General features: G+C 54.9%; 3 protein-coding genes across 7 annotated transcripts in view; 1 reads left to right on the top strand and 2 right to left on the bottom strand.

Annotated features, from left to right (window-relative positions):
- The window catches only part of PCYT1A (phosphate cytidylyltransferase 1A, choline), a 272,566-nt gene extending 268,677 nt beyond the window's left edge, over positions 1–3,889 (top strand). For all 3 annotated transcript variants that reach the window (XM_069864459.1, XM_069864458.1, XM_069864456.1), the window contains exon 9: positions 300–3,889. In XM_069864459.1, the coding sequence (XP_069720560.1) occupies positions 300–506 (207 nt within the window). In that variant the 3' untranslated portion in view covers positions 507–3,889. The remainder of the gene's footprint in view (positions 1–299) is intronic.
- The window catches only part of LPP (LIM domain containing preferred translocation partner in lipoma), a 741,798-nt gene that overhangs the window by 691,431 nt on the left and 30,680 nt on the right, over positions 1–19,687 (bottom strand). The gene's annotated exons all lie outside the window — the stretch shown is intronic.
- Positions 4,498–7,256, bottom strand: SLC51A (solute carrier family 51 member A). Of its 3 annotated transcripts, none has more exons than XM_069864626.1 (9): positions 7,143–7,256; positions 6,860–6,954; positions 6,154–6,311; positions 5,985–6,058; positions 5,750–5,908; positions 5,524–5,635; positions 5,257–5,403; positions 4,951–5,056; positions 4,498–4,850 (listed from the first exon to the last, which is right to left on the bottom strand). In XM_069864626.1, the coding sequence occupies exons 1-9, from the start codon at positions 7,175–7,177 to the stop codon at positions 4,714–4,716; spliced, it is 1,023 nt and encodes a 340-aa protein (XP_069720727.1). In that variant the 5' UTR covers positions 7,178–7,256; the 3' UTR covers positions 4,498–4,713. The 3 variants fall into 3 exon arrangements, with proteins under 3 accessions (XP_069720727.1, XP_069720728.1, XP_069720729.1); XM_069864627.1 differs by having other exon boundaries at positions 6,154–6,308; XM_069864628.1 differs by lacking the exon at positions 7,143–7,256 and having other exon boundaries at positions 6,154–6,308; positions 6,856–6,957.

Below are 19,687 nucleotides of genomic sequence, written 5' to 3'. Positions count from 1 at the left end.
CACTGAGCAGCCAAGAAATTGGTGGTTACTTTGTCACTGGCCTAGGATGAGTCTGAAGCTACTTGTTTTTGCCAGGCTCTCCTGTGCTGCTGGGTGAATACAACAGGCACTCCCTCTTAGAGGTGCTTGGAAACAGGTGATGATGACGCTGCCTGTAGTTTCAAAAGCCTGGAGCAAAGCTTGGGCTATTTCTGCTCTTATTGAAGGGACACAACTCAAAATGGTGCACAAGCTGTAAGCAGTGTCCATTTCCATTGCTATTTGAACCATGTTAACTGTCTTCCTGCTTCCATCACTAGAAACACATGCTAAAGGAGGGCAAGGGCCGGATGCTGCAGGCCATCAGCCCAAAGCAGAGTCCCAGCAGTAGCCCCACACATGACCGCTCCCCGTCTCCCTCCTTCCGCTGGCCCTTTTCAACCAAGACTCCTCCTTCCTCACCGGCCAACCGCTCCAGGAAAGAGTCTGCAGTCGCCTACGACATCAGTGAGGATGAAGAGGATTAAGCAACAAGCTGGAATTTGCTACAAACCGCTAATCATCAAATCTAAGTCTGGACCCACTGGGGAACTCTAAATGAGCAAAAGAGCCATAGGAACAGGGCTGACGGTGAGCGCAGGGCCTTGGAGGCACCCGTTGCTCTTAGCAAGGGCTGCTGCCTGGAAGCACATTCAAACCTCCTCTCCCTTCTCCTCCCCAAATCCCCTTTTTATTGTTTATGTTCTAGTGGTTTCCAGGGGGAACTTGGGTTTTATATTTTAAGAAAATAGTCTTTTAAAGTGCAAAGAATAGCAATCACGCGTGGCTTTTGTTTCAGTTTCTTTACCCCTGTTAAACCTCCAGTTTAAGAGGAAGAGTGGGAAGACCCATCTGTCCCTTCTTTCCTTGAGCTCCTCTGTCTTATTCCCCCCACCCCCAGGCAGAATCTGTGCTGCTGCCAATGAAAGATCCCCGAGTTCCTCAACTGGCGTGACCTCAAGAGCACGCAGGAAGCGGTGGTGTAAAGAGGCTTCTAGGACACAGAGACATCTCTGCTGCACTGGAGCCAGTAGGAATTTATCCAGCAGACCCTGTAGTGCTCACGCGCCTCTTAGTTGAGCTTCCCAGCGTGTCACAGTGAGGACGTGCTGGGTAGGGGCTACCAGCTTAGCACGCAGGAGTTTCACGTGGGAAGAACTCGTGGCATCATAGAGTTCTACACCCTGTAAGAGTGCAGCATTCACAGCTCCAAATTGTACGAGGGCTGTAGGGAAAAGTCCTTTCCAGCTGATCTTAACAAGATTGCTAAACCTTGAGCTAAAATTCAGCCCTCAGTCGCTGTTGGAGAGAAGAGAATGAATCTTTGCTTTGGGGCACTTGCTGTCTGTATGTTTCCTTGGGCGTGTGAGAGCCCAGGTAGGAAATGAATGTGTGTACTCCTTTGAGAAGTTCCTTGTCGCAGTCTGGTGTGTAATAAGTTTTGCTGTCTGTCGAAATGGCCCCTCAACACTGTGCTCTGTGCGTGTTTGTCTGTGTTTCAGTTGCTGTGCTCTGTGGGCTGGAGCAGTCCTTTACACTGGTGCCATGAAGTCGCTGCCATAAGGACAAAACATGAATTCATGCAGCCAGTTTGCTGTGTAGGTTTGTGCAGCTGGACAGATGAAGGGCGCGTTTTACCCCAGTGAAAGGTCCCAGTCCCGTGTGACAGTTCTCCGGCTTGCACACAAAGCAGTGCCTGCTTGTTCCGCTCCTTGTGACAGAAAGAGCATCAGAGAGCGCTGCAGCTCTTTAAGACGTTAAACATGTAATCTGCTCTTTTGAAACTGTGGTCCGAGTTGTGTCTGCTGTCATGTCTGTAATAAGCACTGAGCTTTGTGGCCTGCAGCTCCTCGCAGGCAGGTGCCCTCCCTGTGCTGCGTGCCTGCGGACAGAGCGTGTCAATGCGCTCTGTCCCAGCAGACGGTACTGGAGGAATTGGACTTGCTGTCGCATAGCTGCGAAGCTCCCGCACGCTTTTCTGTTCAGGTTTGTCTCTGGGTGGAGCTGCTGGGCTGAGCTGCCTGTATCCCTCTGCGATGCTGGGTGCGGAAGAGGACAGCTCAGAGCCTAGTCGGCAGTACCACAGGGAGATCTTCAGAGCGGGATGCGGGGCTCCGGGAGCAGTGGGTGCAAGGAGGCAAATTGTCAAGTGCTGTCCCAGGCTTTGTGCAGTGCGATGCTTCCAGGGGATACAGGGTCCCTGTGGTAGGAGCAGGCTGGTGCTTCTTTCCAGCTTTTATCTTGCCAATCCTTTGTCACACTGCCCAAAGGGCTTGATGGAGACTCTGCTTCTATTGAGACCAGAGAGCTGATATAGGAAAGGATGTTTTGGGGATTCCTCATCTGCCACTTGGACCTCTCTTAGCAGGGGTGTGCACGGCTCTGGGAGTGTGGCTGACTGCTGTGGAGTTTAATCTGTAAGGAACAAATAATGATTGCTTGGTACAAGCCGGTTGTTAATCCCCTGGTTTATGAGTGGTAGAACACTTACTTGATATCACCCACATTCTCTCTTCCCTCATCCTTCTCACCCTCCCTTCCTCACCCTCCCTTCAGTATGGATGTTGTGTTGCTTTGCCGAGCCGGATCATGAAAGCCAGGCTGCTTTAGAGCTTTACTACTGTTTTAAACAAGTTATGCAATGGTGTTCTGTAATTTTGAATAACAATGGTGTTTCGGATGGTGGTTTGTGCTACAGAGACCTTAATGTTTTTCTTGGTCTTTCTGCAAAACCTGGGGTGCTTGGTAAGAAGCCAGCCATGGTTTTACACGTAGCTTGGAATAACAGCTGTCTCTCATAACTGATAATCCCTGATTCCTCCTTGCACTTAAATTAAAATGGACACACGAATCCCCAACTAGCCTTTTGGTTTTTTCCTTTCTTTGCTTCTTCCTGAATTGCCGGACAAGCTTCATTCCAGCAGTGCCCTATCCTATCAGGTATAGGACAGACCTTGATTTTTGGGCAAGACGTGAGCCAGGTTCTCCAGGAACTTCTTGTTACCTGCAGATATACCTGGTGCTGCTGCTTCAAGGCAGTCCTGCACACCCTTAAATCAACCCGCACTCTTCAAAAGAAAGTGGTTGCTTTAGTAAGACAGACCCTGCATCTTGCCCCCTGCCCTCAGGGGGAGCTTCTCACTGCCAAAGGCTCCCTGACATAAAGGTGTGGGTGTCCCACCTGCCACAGGAGAGGAGCTGGGTCTGGTTATCTGACAGGCAGGGACGAGTCCCATGTTTTGGTGCTCGCCTGGGTGTTGCTTCTTGTCAAAGCCATGAGATTGCTGGGTCCCGGTGCTTCTGCTGGCGCTGAGAAAGCCATGCTGGCAATGGTCATGTGCTGTGGTCAGGAGTCTGTCAATTTTAGCAACCTCTTCATACTGTGTCTTCTGACTGAGTGGTTTTGGTTTGAACACAGCCGTCTGCAAAAAGTTCTGAGGCACTTTTCCACCTTCCTTATGGGGCTGAAAACTTGCTTTTTCTCCAAAATGGGTGAGTTCAGCAAACACAAGCTGGGAGATTTGGCTTTCTGACTCCATGCTTTCCCATCGTGTCGCACCAGCCAGAGGTATTACGGTGGGAGGGCACCAGGGTGCGGGTCCGGGGGAGCCTCAGTGCTCCCTGGCAGCAGGCTCTGGTCTTAGCACTGACGGCCTGGCATCTACTGCCCGTCTCTGGCCATGGTATCCCCAGTCCTGCCCTCACCTCTGGCCTCACAGCAGTGGCTGCTTCAAGCTGGCTCTTCTTGGTCAGTATTAGGTGTGCTGTTTATTCTGTATGGGCCTGTGTGCACACTGTGTGTCTTACTGGCTTGTTCTGGAGTTGGGTTTTTGGCTTTTATGTTCAGCCAAATAAATGCAAAGTCGTTTTATTCAGTGTGTGCCTAGATCCATTCTGCTAGAATTCTGTGAGCCTAGATCCACAGCCAGCTCCTGTCATGGTCTCCTCACCTGCCACCTCATCAGTGATTTGAGTGAGAAGATGCTTCAGAGCGGAGGGAAAAGCTAACCCAGAGATTTCTGCAAGTCATCATCGCTCCCAATGTCCATCGTCATCTCCGTAGTAGATGCAGGGCAGATAGTGCAACTGGAGAAAAGTCTGGACAGGGTGGTTTAGGCAGTATTAACTAATTGCCTGAAAGTGCTTCTTCTTTGCCTGGCCACAGGCTGGCAGGTGTGGATGCTCCCAGTGTCCTCTTGGGAGCAGCCACTGCTGTGGAAGACGTGCCCCAGGGATGGGCCAGACCCATCCAGAGGTTTGCAGAACATATGCTGCCTTGGCGTTGCCTTGGCCGTTGGACCCCAGTCGGCAGCGCGCAGAGGTCAGTGCTGTGGCTGGGAGTCAGACACCCCCTGACAGCACCGCGCCGTGGTTGTGCTGGTCTGGGCTCCATCCTCCTTCCCTGCGTGGAGTCATCTCCCACCCAGCCCGGGCCCCAATGTGAGACTGAGGTACAGATTAATCTTTATTCAGTGCCGGATAAGAGCCCCCTAGAAGTGGCTTCACAGATCCTTTTGCCTTGTGGCCTTCAGGTTTCAGACCCCTTCACGCCACGCTGAGGCACCCTTTCCCCCTGTGCCTGCTCTGCTGCCAGCAGCTCCACAGGGCCAGGGGAGGAGGAGGAGATGATTGTACGAGGCAGACCAGTCACCCAACCTCACTCTACCTCTCAGCACCCTCCTTGCTCCCTTCTGCTCACGCCTTGGCGTTAGTGCCTGCGGGTGCAAAGCTAACAGGCTGGTAACCTGGCTTGTCGTCCGGTTTGCGGTAGTATATCCGCGTCACCACCACCAAGATGAAGGTCTGAGGGATCAGCAGCTGCATGTTCATCTCTGGAAGAGGAGAAGAGTCATTTGAAGCCACCACACCAATTCCCCATGCCCTGCCGTGCGATGGAGGGGCACGACACCACTCCCCCGCCTCCCAACTTACGCTGTGACCTGGCCTTGGAGGAGAAGGGCGGTGAGCAAGCGATGCTGCCGTTGTTGGCCAGGATGCTGAAGATCGCAGGCTGCAGTGCCGTCAGGAGGAGGAGGACCTGCAGCCACCAACACCGGAGGTGCTGGGGTCTGTGCTGCTGCCAGGCTCCTGCCCTTCGCTTTCCCTGCTCCCCTGCAGCTGGACCTGGCTTTTGCCTGCCTGCAGCTCCTGCCCCACCATCTTCGCCTGCGACACCTCCTCCGTTTGTGCCAGAGGAGCCCCTCAACTCGGGGGAAGCTGGGCAGGGTGGGGACTCACCTGGAAGCAGGCGAACTTGGCTTTGATGTTCTGCTCGGTGAGGTGCAGCCGGGCCTGCCGGAAGAGGATGCCCAGGGCCCACATCCCGAAGATGGTGGAGGCACCGGCCAGTGTGTTGATCCAGAGGGCCACGCTCTCTGCTGAGATCTGGTATGAGAACACACAGAAAATGCATCTGGGCTGACAAAGCTGCTGGGCAAGGTGAGAGCTGGGGGAGGCTCTACATTCAGGACGTCACCCTGCCCATCCCTGTGCCGTGGCACTCACGTCAGCGGGGTTGTAGTTCCCATCAGTGGCCAGGACCAGCCCCAGGAAGACGGCAACCACCCGGAAAAAGGCGTACTGGAAAGTCCCCAGCATCAGCAGGTGAAGCTTTCTCCTAGCGCAGCATGAGAGACAGACAGGCAGCACCTTGAGATCCTCGAGCCCATGCCCAGAGACTTCTTTTGAAAGCCCTCCCCAGGGGCAGGGGCTTGCCCCCGCGCTCCCTCACTTGCTCATGGTGATCCGGGGCAGGCAGGGGCAGCAGCAGCAGCAGGGCCCGGTGCTGACCGCCATGGGCACATCCTTCAGGGTGCTGAGCACCGCTTCCTTCCCCCCGAAGCCTTCCACCATGACCAGCATCAGGAGGTAGAAGCAGATGGCAAAGTACCTGGAGAGGAAGAGGAAGGCGGGGTCAGGCCCCGTGGTCCCCTCAGTGCCCTTTTCCCAGGGTAGGTGACACTCACGCTGTGGTAGCCATCTCCACCACCATCATGGAGCGTGGGATCCACAGCCCAAAGCAGCTGATCACGGACACAACCTGGGGGAGACAGAAATTTGGCACGCTCCAGTGCGCTTGCACCCTTTGGGTGGCCTTGGCCCCTTGGGGTGATGTCCCCCACCACCCCACCTCACCATAGGGGCCGAGCTGCTCCAGCAGAGAGTTTTCATCTTGATGGGGCAGCGAATCTTGCGGGTGAGGTAGAAAGCTTCTTCCACAAAGATCACAACGGACAGCAACGTCATGAGGGTGGCAAGGCCCATGATGGTGAGTTGGGCCATGTCCAGGTCTGCCGGGGAGAGGTGAGAACTGGCTCCATCCCATCCTGACCCCACACCACGGCAGGGACCTGCCACCCGACCCACTACTCCACAGGTTTGGGAAGTCCCTTGCTGCATCCTCAGCATCTCTGGCCATGCTGGAGCTGGTGCTTCTGCCCCACTACTCCTGTGTCCTATTTTTTCACGGAAAGGGTCACTGGGCAGTGGAACAGGCTGCCCAGGGAGGGGGTTGAGTCACCTTCCCTGGAGGGGTTTAAGGGACGGGTGGATGAGGCGCTGAGGGACATGGTTTAGTGATTGATGGGGATGGTTGGACTCGGTGATCCGGTGGGTCTCTTCCAACCTGGTTATTCTATGAATCTATGTCACCTGCTCCAGTGCTGGCTCTCACTGGGCCACCCACACCCCTGCAGGCAGGGCTCCGGGTTGGGAAACTGAGACCCCTGCTGCCTCCCCCTTCCTTGGGGCTGCTCCCTGTGTGCACCCAACCTCCTTCATCCCTGTCCTGCTCCTGTCAGAGACAAGAAAAAGGTTCCCCCCACCCAGTCTCCCCACCTACACTGGAGCAGCTGCCGGGAGGTAGGTGGCAGGGAGAAGCAGGCTGCTGGCACTCTGAAGTTCCTGATCAGCATCTCCACCAATGGGCGAGGGAACCTGCAGAGAAGAAGGGGAATGCTGCACGGGGCCAGCAGGCATCAAGCTCACGGCCCGTGGGTCCCCTGGCTGGTTCGCCCCCCCTCCAATCACATCCTTTCTTTTACAAAGGGAATAATCCCAAATTCTGCTCAAAAAAAGTTGTATTTGCCTGGCTGCAAAGCAGCATAGGGGTCCCCAGCACCCACCTGGGGTCTTCTGCCAGCTCCATGGTGGGATCCATCCTGCTCTGTTCCTTCACAGCAGCCACAGGGCTGCTCGGCACCGCCTGCCTTGGCTTTTCTCTCCAGCCTACGGGTTCAGAGTCCCCAGGGCAGGGACTTCGAGGAGTTCCAGTTTAACCAGCAGCCTGCGGTGCTCCCCTCCCTCTCCCTCCACTGCAGGCACCCATTGGTGTGCCCCACGCCGTCACAGCCCCACGAGCTCCTTGGCCACCCGGTTATTGACCCAGGGCGCTGGGGGAGGCAGTCATCATCCCCACGGGCGTGCCTGCCCACATCTTAGGGAGCACAGCACCCGGGCTGGGGTGAGGCAGCCTACGCATCCCCTTGTGGCCCAGAGATGTGGTGCCAGGGGTCCTCATGGTGCCATACAGGGTCCAGGACACATCCTCATGTTCCCCCAGCAGCAGTGGCCGGGTGGAAGGTGATGCTGCGGGGCCCTGGGGAGCTTGCCAGGCTCTGCACGGCTCTGCAGCCTGTGTGAGGAGTTTGCAAGGGCTCAGCTACCAGCAGCCCAGGGTTGAGCCCTGCTGAAAGTAGCTCCCATGGTGCTAGAGGCTCAGCACCAGAAGCAAAGCCCCGGCCTGGCGAGGGGGTCAGTGGGCTGGGGAGGACATACTGGCTCTGCACACACCCAGCCCTACCCACCCCATGCCACCCTTTAGCCCTGTACCCCTGTCCCTACGTAGTCTATAACCTGCAATCGTGCCCTATATACCTGTGCTTCCACACCTACCTGGCACACTGCACCTCGTAAACCCTATCTGCAGCTTGCATGTTCAGCCCTTCATGCTGCACCCCAGATACACCCACCCTTTCATGTTACACCTCGCACATCCAGCCCTGCTCCTTGCAGCCCCTACACATCATACCCCATACCTAGCCCTATACACTGTGCCTGGGCACACAGCTTTCCGTGCTGCACTCTGTACCCTTGTCCACACATCCTGCACCACCCACCCAGCACCCCCGTGCCACACCAGTGCCACCAGCATCACCTACAGCTGGAGAAACGCATCAGCTCCTTTTGCATCTGCAGCGTGTGCCTCCCCGTGAAGGTCACTGCAGGCTACATCATGGTGGTCCTGCTGTCCTGTCTCATCTACCTGGGGCTCGTCCTCCTGTGATCCATCACCACGGCAATGACCTGCACGCGTCCTCAGCCCAGGGAGGCAGAGCCCTGCCCCGGCATGCGCTGGGGCGTGTGCTGTTGTGTGCAATGGCCTATTTCCCCAGTTGCACATATCCCTGGGGCCACCACCACCCATGGGTGCCCTCTCCATGAGGACAGGCTCCTTGTCCAGCACACTTGTGTCTGTTTGTCCTTGACTCGCTGCTCCAGCATCAAGATGACCCTCACTGCTACTGTTTACCTGAGCCTGACTGAGCCTTGCATCCCTTGTGCCCCCTAAGCACAGCACACCCCGAGGTACCAGGTACAGATGGTGGACGTGGACCATCTTGCCATCCTGGGATAGGGATGCAGGACATGGCTGGACCCTAAGACCAAAGCAGGGAGGTAGCCTGGCATATTGATGCTCTGCAAGAGTTTGTCCCACCAAGCATGCACACGCGTGCAGACGCACGTTCAGTGAGGGGTCTATAGCACACACCTGCTTCTCCAACCCCTCTTGGGATGGAGAACCAACCCACCTCCACCCACACGGAGTCCCCAGCTCTATCATCATGCCCAAGGCCGCCCCGTTCTACCCTGTGTGGAGCCTGGACACACCCACCACCCTGTCCAGCTGTGGATGGCATACCGCAGCGCTGGGTGTCACCACCCCAGAGCTGCCTTCCAGGGACACAGAGGTCTCTTACCTCTGCAGCCCATGGCCCTGAGCCCTCTCTGAGCCAGCAGGATGGGACATACCTATGACTTGCTTGCTCTGAGCTGCCCTGGGCTCTGGCAGAGACGGGCTTGGAGAGGGGAAATGCAGCAGGATGGATGAGCCCAGGGTCCCTCCAACTTCTCCCCTTATTCTGTCTCCTGCCCACACTCAGGGTGGGTGATCCTGGGGCCATCATGGTCCACGGTCAAACATCTTTCGCAGCCACCCTCCTCCACACAGTCTGCTACCATTGGCAAAATCTGGCAGGACGGGCAGGAGCCAAAGGCAGGTGAGCATCTGCTGGCACAGGCAGGGCAGAGCAGCCAGGCAAAGCTTTGGGCAAGCCCTGCTGTCTCAAACTCAGCTCCAGTCCTCTGGGATGCTTCAGGGCAGAGCAACATTAGGCAAAGGGAACCCCTTTCCTGCCACACCTCCCTTCCACAGAGAAGGAAAATGGAGCATGGAGATGGGAGCCATGCACCCACCGGCCCAGGGCAGGGGTAGCTTGAAGGCTGAAGGTCCCTCAGCATCAGGGTGGCTGTTTTGCCTTGAGGAGCTGGCAGAGGGGCCAGCTGCAAGCACTGGCAGGCAAATCTCCCCACTTGCTCAATTAACTTTTTTATTTTAATCCAAGATGCTAGACCATCAAAATCTTCACTGAAATAAAAGCCAAGCAGACCCTCTCAGTGCCTGCATCGCCCACGCTGCTGCTTTGTCAGCGTTCCCCAATACTTGGAAAAGTGCTTGAAATGCAAATATTTTCATGGGTTTTTAGACAGTTTTCCACCCGTTTCTAATTCCTCGTGGTTATGGCCGGAAGGGCTGACTCTGGCTGGCAAGCATGGTGGGCTCCCATCTGACCATCAGCATGGCCAGGACATACGGAGAAGGAAAATCCTTATTTAAAGCCTTGGTAGGAGCTCGTAGGAAACCAAAACACAGTCCTTACCACGCTCTCCTCTCCCACCCAGAGCCTGGTGGATATTGAGGATGCGGAGGAGTGAGAACTTCACATCCAGCCAGACAAGGGGACCAAGACCTTCACCCTAAGCTTTTGGTAAACCATGATCACTGCTGTCCTGGGATGCAAAGGGCCATACCTTTCTCAGTGGACAGAGTGGCCAGGATGCTCCTTCTCTCATCACATGCTCTGCCTTATCCTGTACCAGGCAGGACCAGGACGCTGAGAGCAATGGGACCCCGTGGCACAGGGGGATGCCTGGCATCCACCTCTGGGAGAAACCACATGCCCCAGGCACCTCATTGTTGGGATGCCCCCACTCTGCATGACCACAGGTGACCCTAGTACCCCCAACCCTGTGTTTTAGGGGAAGGCAGTGTTCCTATCCTGCTGCCATCCCAGCAGCGCCCCGCTGAGCCACTGAAAGCAGGAGGGTGAGCGCGACTCAAGAGAAACAAATAAAACGTGGATGTCAACTAGACTTGTGAAAGGGAAAGGAAAGCCTTTCTCAGGCACAGGAAAGCCTTTCTCAGGCACTGATCCTGCCTGCCCCCCCACCTCGGCCCTCACAAGCATCGCCCGGGCTAGGAAACCACTGCTGAGGGTTTGGTGGAAGTGGATGGGGGAGCCAGATACTGCTAGCAGTCCCGCGAGGCTGCTGCCACCATCCACCTTCACACGCCCCAGCACAAGCCACAACCGTACAGTGCAAGGGCCTTGACTGGATCCCTGCAAATCCAGCAGCACCATGCTCACTGGTGGGTTGGAAAGGGGTCCTGGGCTGCTCGAGCACGCTCCAGCAACAGTAAGTTGCAGTAAGCTCAGCAGAGATGGGGCTGGCTCCCCTCAGACACAGGTCTGCTCCATTGATAAGGACAGCAGGGAGCCCTGCCCGTGGCTGCCCCCAGATAAGGCCCATGTGCTCCCCAATGATTGCCCGAGAGGCAGCTGGTGGGGCAGGAGCCACCGTCACTTGGAGATAGGGCCAGGAGGGAGCGGTGAGCAAGGAGGGCAGGGGGGCTGCTGCAGGGCTGTGAGGCACCAGGTCTCTGTGGGTCCCCTTCTCTGGGCATGGGAAGGTGCTTTGGCTTCCTTCAGAGCACAGCTCAGGTGGTACGAGGTGTGGAGCCCCTGACAGAGGAGTAGTCCCCCTCAAATCCTCCCCTTCCCAGCTGGGAGTAGTCTTTCTTCCACTGGAAAACACCTTCCAGTGCCCTGTAGAGCCATAGGGCTGCATCATGGCCTCGCTGCGAGGCAGGGTCAAGGACCCCGCGGTGCCTCAATTTCCCAGTCTGTAAAATGGGGCAGGGGCCCTGTGGCATAAAGGCAGAGAGGGCTCAGTCTCTCATCACCCTGATACCCAGAGAGACCTGTGCCAGGTGTTATTTATAGACCGAGCTACCATTTCAGATGGGGACACGCTGCCCTCTGAGCCAGCCAGCTGCCTCCAGCCTCTGCCTCAGGTCACTGGGAGACACACTGACCTCAGGGGGGCTCAGCAGGCTGAGGAGCCCTGCTGTCCCCAGCCCGGACAGCGAAAACGCTCCTTCTCCCAGCACAAGAGTGTAAGGATCATTCCTGCTGGAGACACCAGCCCTGAGCCCCCTGCCTGGCCGCAGGTGCTGGGAGACAGCAGAGGGGTGGTCATGGGGCAGCGATGATGGGGCAAGACTGAGGTTTGCAGCACGCTGAGGGTGTCAGCCCCAGTGAGGTCCGTGTCACCCACCCCCACCAGGCAAGGGAGAGCTGGGGATTTTTGCTAACCAGAGAAGCACACTGCTTCACGGAAAAAAACAGTTCTCGGATGTCTTATCATCCCCTCCCTCGCCTTGTCAGGAGGCAGAATGATGCAAAGGCTGTGTGGGCGAAATCCCCTCATGCCCCGTGCTCCAACAGTCCCTGCTCTCAGAAACACTGCCCCGCCACAGCCGTGGGCCAGCTCCTGTGCACCCTGGTGACACCCTCAGGGACCTTTCTGCCCCCTGCTCAGGCAGGTCTGGGTGCCACTGCAGAAGGTGCCACCCTGACCAGGCTCCTGTGCCACAGGCCAGGGTGGGGAGAGAAGAGGGACACGGGCACAACTCGGGGGATCACCATGTCCATCCCAGAGCACCTAGAGGGGTCACCCCCGCAGGGAACAATGTGTGTCAGCAAAACGCCCCTTCCCAAAACTGCTGAGCCCGACTGACCATGTAGATGTATTCATGGAAAAGCCACACATAACAGACACTCACATCTATACACGTCTATGACATTATATGTTATATAGGAACATAACCACGATATATAAATTGCATTGAGCTGGGATGGGTGTGCCCTCAAGAGTGAAAAAACTCATCCTTACGGGTTTGGTTATCACTGGAGCTGCAGCGCTTCCAACCAGTGCTCCTGCCCAAGGGCCTCCCCAGCCCCAAAGGCAACTGCCCAGGGCAGGGTGCTGCCCTTCACAATGCTCAGCATCTCATTACTGTCACTCCAAGTTTCTGTTTTCCAGCTAGAGAAGAAGAGAGTGATGGGGCTTGTCTGTGGCGTGGGGGGGATGGGAGCTCACCATGACTGGGAAGAAGCCTGGAAGAAGCTGGATGAAAACCTTCTCCCATCTGGACTGGGGCTATCAGAGCAGCTTTGATGGCTCCAGCTTTCTTCTCCCTTTTGAACAGAGCCTCACAGATGAGGCATTCGATAACGCCTACATCTTCTGCCCAGCCTTTCTGGCCTCCTTTCTGTTTGCCTTTCCTCAGAGCAGCCCCACGTCTAACAGTGCCGCGCTCGGCCAGAGCGGAAACAACCAGCTGGGGGGCTCGGCGTGGCAGGGGCTTTGTCTCCATCAAAGGGGACAAACAAACAGCTGGCAGCCCCCAACCTGGCCAGAGGGATCCTGAGGAAATACTGCAGTCAACACCCTCAGGCTCTGTTTCCTCCCCAGTCCAAGGCTTTGGATGCAAAGAAGTGTTTTGCTGCTGTAAGGCAACATCTACATGTCTAGTGAACATCCTGGTGAAACGTTGCAGGTTCCTTAGAGCTGCCACCAATCTCCAAATGAAAAGGCATTTTGTTTGAAGAACAGAGAGACTTTTGTCTGCATGGCCAACTAAAATACTGCACGTCACTGCAATGGCCGTGGGAGCAATCCCGCTCACTGAAGGAAAGCCTTCATCCCTCAATGTATCTTCTTCAGCAGGTCAAGGCTGTCCTTTAGTGATGCTGCCTCCCATCACTGCTGGGAGGTGGAAAGCATCCCTAGTGAGGCCCAGTAGGAACCAAGAAAAACATTTTCCTTCCCCTCCCGCTGCCTCCACAGCACCAGATCCATGCTAGGGTGCTGGGCAAGTGCTTCTACCTTCTGCCCATTCCCTCTTGCTTTGGCAGGCAAGGAGGCAGAGGCGTGGGAGGCAGGGGACATGCCTGGAGAGGTTTGGGTGCCCACATGGGTGCTCGAGGCAGGTATGCATGTGGGTAGGGGTGTACGTGTGGACGCACATGTGTACGTGCCCATACTTGAGACATAGATGAGTGAGTGCGTGTGGTTTTCTCCACCTGGTTGGTGTCCATGCCTCTAAGCATGACACCCTGCGGGCTGCAAGGAGCAGAGGCAACAGCCTGGCAGGGTACCGGCATCATCAGCTCTGCCTGCTGACAGCAAAGAAACACTCAGCCCTGGCCAAGTCTCTCTCCTGGGTCTCACTTCTTTCCCCAAGTCCCTGCTGAGGGATAAGGCAAAGGGGTTTCACCCCCAGGCTCCAATGACAAGGAAGAGGAAAGGGAGGGCCTGGGGAGTATTAGTTCGTCCAGAGAAGTGTGCATCACCACACACCCCTTTGCCCCTTTTGCATCTCGAGGAAGCCATAAAAGCCACCAGGATGTGCACAGGCAAAGAAAGGTACTTTCTCCAGAGAGGGGTAATCCCGACAACACCCACAACTGCACCAGCTGAGGAGGGAGCCAAGGCGGGTGCCTGCACGGGCACAGCAGGCTCAGCAGCCCCCAGGGCAGTCCTTGTGGAAAGCCTGAGCCAAGCAGGGCTGAAGGATGACTAAAAGTCAGGAGGTAAAAAGATATACCAACACACTCTTCACTGGGGAAGTGGGAAAGGGAGCAGGAGAGGTTGTTTCCATTGGCTTGATCAGAGAGTTGTTTCAGCTGCAGCAAACTGCGGACTTTCAGGCCACATCAAGACAAAACTAAAAACTGACTTAGTATTTTTCCCCTAGGATAAAGTCAGGTTTTCCCACCAAGCAGGGTCCCAGCCCTGCTGTGTGTGCATCCCAAAGGACACCTGCCAAAACAGGGCTGGGGGGACAGGCAAGGTTGCACGTTCGCTTAGCCCACCATGGACGTTTTCCTTTGGCATCCTGAGAAGGGGACATGGGGGAACGGAGCCTGCCTGGGGCACGAAGCTGTCACAGGGCAGATCAGCAGGGATGGGAAGGTCAGCAATTCGGCAGAAGCATGGGCTGCTTATCTCTTGTTTCCAAGAGCCGGGAGAGTGATAGCCCTTCACCAGGTACTCACTTCGCAGGAGATTTGCCCTTGAGACACTGAGCTGCTCTAAATGCCCCACAGAAAATGTTACTGCAGGCTCATGTTTAAATCCTCTGTCTGCTGCCTGCCTGTGCCCGGGGTCAGTGGCTGGCTGCAAACTGCAGCCCACAGGTTCCAGCTCAACTCCTGGGATCCCGCAGGCTCCCAAGAAAAGTGCACGAGCTCCCCAGGGCCATGCCAGGTGCTTCAGTGCATTGAAAGCATCCCAAGCCCTCAGGCTGCTGGAGCCAAACTGAGCTCCCCTGGTGCGAGCACCACTACTCTCTCACCCTCTACTCTGCAAACAAACCTACAAGGCGCATAGCATTGCCTGCCCCCCCATGGCACAAAGCTGGCACCAGGCAGTCACGGGCAGGTGTAGCAGCCACTGTCAGTGCAGATAAGGGGCAATTATCCGGTAGGGAGAAAGCTCCCACTCTTCCTTGCTCAGCCAGGCTGCACTAATCCCATTCCAATTAAAGCCCTCTCTTTGCTTTCAGATGTTGCTGTGAGAGATTAGTCTGCCCTAAAACAGGGCATTTCTATTAGGTGGACAAGACAAAGCCAACTCTCGGACTGCAAAAAGCTCCAGCTCCTGCCTGGGTGTGTTTAATTACCCTAACAATGGCTTCAAAAGCAGAAAAGCCACCGAGGCCAGCAGAGCCCTGCAGTTAAAAATCCAGAGGCACTGGCTCAGCCTGGTCTCTTAGGCACCTGCAGCCAAACCATTTCTGAAGAAGAGACTCATCCACCCCTTTGAGGGACACTTTTTCTTGCAGAGCCCACAATGCTGCACAGGGTACTGGCTACTTCTTTATCCAAGTGCGTTTTTTTAATTCGTCCTTTGGGCTGCTCTTTTGTCAACAAATGAATTTTATAAAAACACAAAGCAGTGGACAGGTCTAATCTCCTGAGTCAACATATGCCCTTATCACAGAGGGTGGCTCCTGCCGAGCAGGCTCAGGCTGTCCTTTATCCAAAAGAGGCAGCATGTTCCTGCATTGCAGAGCAAATCAGAGGCAAAACTTTCCGGGGCTTCCAGACCCTTTTGGGAACACAGGAGTGGGGAGAGAGGGACACTTGCAGGACTGATCCTGATGGAGTGGTGCAGCAGGTAATGCAGGACCCCATTGCACAGGTGCCTGTCCAGCGTACATAGTAGACCCATCTCATCATATTTTCTTGTCTTTCCATGCTTCCATCCAAACATCACACAGAGCTCAGTTTTCCAAGGCTGTTGGTTAACAGTCATTTTCCTACTGGTTATACGGGCTTCTTAATCAAAATACCACAAAGAATGGCATCCCTGGCTTTCCAGGATTCAAAAAAAACCCAATAGTCACCACCTGTGGTAACTGCTGATTCAAGAAAATTGCTTGTGAAATTGTACACAAAGCACTTTGCAAATATTACCTGAAATGCTTGCCTGGTGCACTGAAGGAGGAAAGAGAGGAGCTGTGTGCTGCACTCCAGGTACAGATGAGTGACGGTCAGGACAAAGCAGGACCGAGGAACTCATGAGAAATCCATTATCTCGAAGTAGAGACCCTCAGGGCCATGTCCCAGCTCCAGGGTTGGTCCTCTTTCCACTGCCATCTTTTCTATTTCCACTTCTTATCGCTCAAACTCTCTGCCCCTTGTGCGGACGCAATGCCAGGGCCAGGGCCATGGGTAGACATTAAATACACACATTTTGGGGCTTTCAAGACAGACCTTTGATGTGCCCCAGGGTGACTGCGCTGCGTCCCCCTCTTTTCAAAGGCCAGTCCTTGACTATTGTGTTCACATCCTGAGTTTGTTTGTACACTCGTCCGAGGCCTCCAGCCCTGCAGCCCCCCTGCCGCAGCGACAGCCGCCCTGACCGCCAGATAAAAGCGGCCAAGCTCACCGGGCAGAGTTGATATCAGAGCAATGACAAGCGGCATAGTCCTGCAGTGCAGCTGCCGAGATAGCCAGGCTGACCCTGCACCACTGAAGGCTCCAGGTCAACAACAGCTCCAGCTGCTTGGGCACTTTGTCTGTCGACAGGAGCCTCCTCACTGGAGGGAAGGTGAAAAAAAATCCTGGAGGTCTCTAAGGAGAGGGGTATCCCAGGTCTGCAAATTCATAGGAACCATACCATTCTCAGCCCCATGCCTCTCCCCTAGGTTTTCAGTGCTTTCTAGCTCCTCTTCAGCTGGCAGGCAGGAGCACCAGGTGCTTCCTCAGGAAGGAAGCAAAGACAGGTGTTATTTTGAAGGGAAGACGAGGCTGCAGCAAGCTCTCAGCATTACGTGTTGCATTTCCACTCTCCCAAGTGCCTTTTACTGGCTGCATGTGGCGCACTCCTGGCCTCATCCGCAGCCCTTTTGCTACAGGACAAGAGGCAGCAGATCTTTTCCCAGATGCCAGTGCCTGCAGGGCTCTCCCTCCTTCCTCAGGCTGCACTGCAGCTTGTGCTAAGACTATGGTCAAACAACCAGATCTTCCAAGCATGGCCATGTATGCCTGGATTGCTGGGAGTGAGCAGCAAAGTCCAAAACCACAAGGTCTTCTAGAGGTCAGGTATACTCATGGTGGTGTGGAACTCTTGGATATCACACTTCTGGATGGGAGAGACAGGAGCAGAGAGGGCAGGCTCTCCCGGGAGCCACACTTGGCAGTTCTGACATGGAACAGGGTTGCAGCAGGATTCCAAGGTTTCAAAAACCTGATCGGACCCCCAATGCAGCCCACAAGTTGAGCAGGGATCACGCCAATGTATCACTCAAATCCGCTCCCAGGAAGGCAGGAGCTGGCACTGCCACTTCTCCAAGTGGCTGTGATGCAGAGCAAGCGGCTAAGACAGACAGCAGAGGATCAAAGTCTCTCTTTTGCCCCCAGGTGCCTGTTGTCACCTGGCCCTGCACCAAGGGGTGCCTCACAACCGCTGTTTCACAGACTGCGCAGTCCATAGCAGCCCTTTGACTACCTCCCACCCCACTACACTCCAGCACTTGGTTCTGAGCTTTTACATCCATCCCGGATTGAAGAGCCAAGTTAGCCCCAGTATTTCTTGCCAAGTCACCACCTCCCAATGTTTTTTGATAAGCAGCTCACAAAGCACAGGTCATTCTTCCCAGTCTGTTTATCTCTGTGGTTCTTGTTTTCCCTCTGTTTTTTAACTGCCTTCCCAAAATGTGGGTAGAACATCGGGTCACACGATGCAAAACTGAAGTGAAACTGTACTTTTCTTCCCATATTTTGGTCGCATGTAATCCTGCAGGAGGGCCACTGTCACATCATGAGGCATTGCACAAAGGAATGCGGAGTCATTTGAGACGGAGTCCAGGGACTCACAAGCCCCTCAGCAGTTAGAGGAAATGGGGATAAACCAGGGCCAAGCACCAATGAGGAGGAACTCCCTGATGGAAGTTAGGCCAAAGAGAGGTGGCAGGACAAGCAGAGGCTCCTGTACTGAACTGCGGGCAGGAGCTGGGGCAGCCAGGGAGTCGAGTAGGCAGAAGCAAGCAGGAGTTTGGTGCAAGCTGCAGATGCCTATGGCACGGAATGGCTAGACTCAAACAACAGTCTGATGCAGCCAGCTTCAGAGTTTAAATTCAGAGTTCAAGTTCTTTATGAATCAGACAGAGATCTCCAGGTGGATGGTGACGGCTCTGGATTTTTATAGGCCTAAACCATGCTAAAATCATGCACACAGAGGCCATGCATCTTGCTGGGATGAAGGATGAGAAGTCAGCAGTCACCCATCAATCCAACATCCCCATCCTCGTCGTTGGCCATTTCCCAGCTTTGGCTATCTCTGCTCCTTGCAAAAATTTTTGGCCAAAAGAATTCTAGCCTGAGCACCCGGGCTCAGTACCCCCTGCAGTACAGGTGCCATTCTACAAACATATTGCCAGGCCCGAGGGAGGTGGCACCAACCGCTGATGGCCAGTAGCCAGCCAATATCCACTCCCTGCCTTAGCCAACGCAAGACAAAGGGCGCTCAGCTGCTCTCCGGTACCACGTTGCACAATCCTACTTTAAGGTATTCACTGCCAACGCTCCCTACAGTGCAAAAATATCCAAGTTTCCAGAATGTCAGCTTTCTTCTCTTTTTTTTTTTTTCCTGGCAGGTGTAAAAATGAGGAACTGCTCTGCACATGGTCAACAGGAGAACATGCGAGAGGGAACAGAAAACACCTGCAGCAAGTATCTGTCAGGGCAGGTCGGGGCTGGCACAGCAGGGCACACAGCACCTCCCCTGCTAACTGGAATGCAGGCACAGCAAACAGAGCCCACGGCTCACCTTCAGCTCCCATTGAGGCACCTGGCAGCGCGTCCCACAGGGCAGCCACATGCCAAGGGTCAGCAGCGTCTCCCCCATGAGCGGCATCACCACATCAGGTGATGGATGGAGCTGGAGAGCCTGCCTCAGACCCTCTCCAGCAAACAGAGCTGGTGGGTCAACCAGCACGTCTTGCCTGGGAGCTGCTTTATGGGAGGCTTGTCTCCAGACAGGCGCATTGAGTTTCAGATGTATTAAATCCCCCCTTTATTAGCACAGGAATGTATTGCTTTCCACAAAACATAATCCTCTTTGCAATCATGTGTTCTGCAAAACTACAAACTTTTGGCTCCTGTCCTTTCCCGGAAGAGGATTTGAGGGAATAATCCAAGACTACTGACATTTCTTTAATGAGCAAGGAACAAATGAACACAGCATTGCAGAACATGCACACATGCAAACTTTGAATCATTCCCTAATTCCTGCGCACCTTTAAGGGGTAGCCTGAGCTGAAGGACCGAGGATGGAAGTGGTGACCTCCGCTCATGCTGGAGTCCAGACAAACAGGGCAGAGGGAGCCTGCAGTCACAGCCAGGTCCCACTCATGACTGTGGTCAATTCTGGAGACAGCAAACGTCAGACCGTACTTGAGGAAGGTGAGATGTTCCACACAGTTCGTGCAGCTGGGGTCTTTATGAGATAAGCCTCAGTTGAAAGGAAGCAGAGCAAATATTACAGCCCTGGTAGTCGTGGGGAAGCCACGGCAGAGAGAGCTGCTGGCAGGGGAAGTACCCTTCACAGTTCCAGCTGGTGCCTGGCCAAGTCATGACCTTCAAGCCAGCTTCACACTGACAACTGGAGACAGACTTGCCAAGGTCATGAATGGCTTTCCCTAAATACCCCCCAGTATATTATTTAACACTCCCAACCCAAGCCCACTGAGCTGTCT

Source organism: Phaenicophaeus curvirostris, chromosome 10, assembly GCF_032191515.1.
Source record: "Phaenicophaeus curvirostris isolate KB17595 chromosome 10, BPBGC_Pcur_1.0, whole genome shotgun sequence".
In the NCBI taxonomy this organism is placed as follows: Eukaryota; Metazoa; Chordata; class Aves; order Cuculiformes; family Cuculidae; genus Phaenicophaeus; species Phaenicophaeus curvirostris.
Note: the sequence above shows the minus strand (reverse complement) of the source record. Positions and strands in the feature narration are given on the sequence as shown.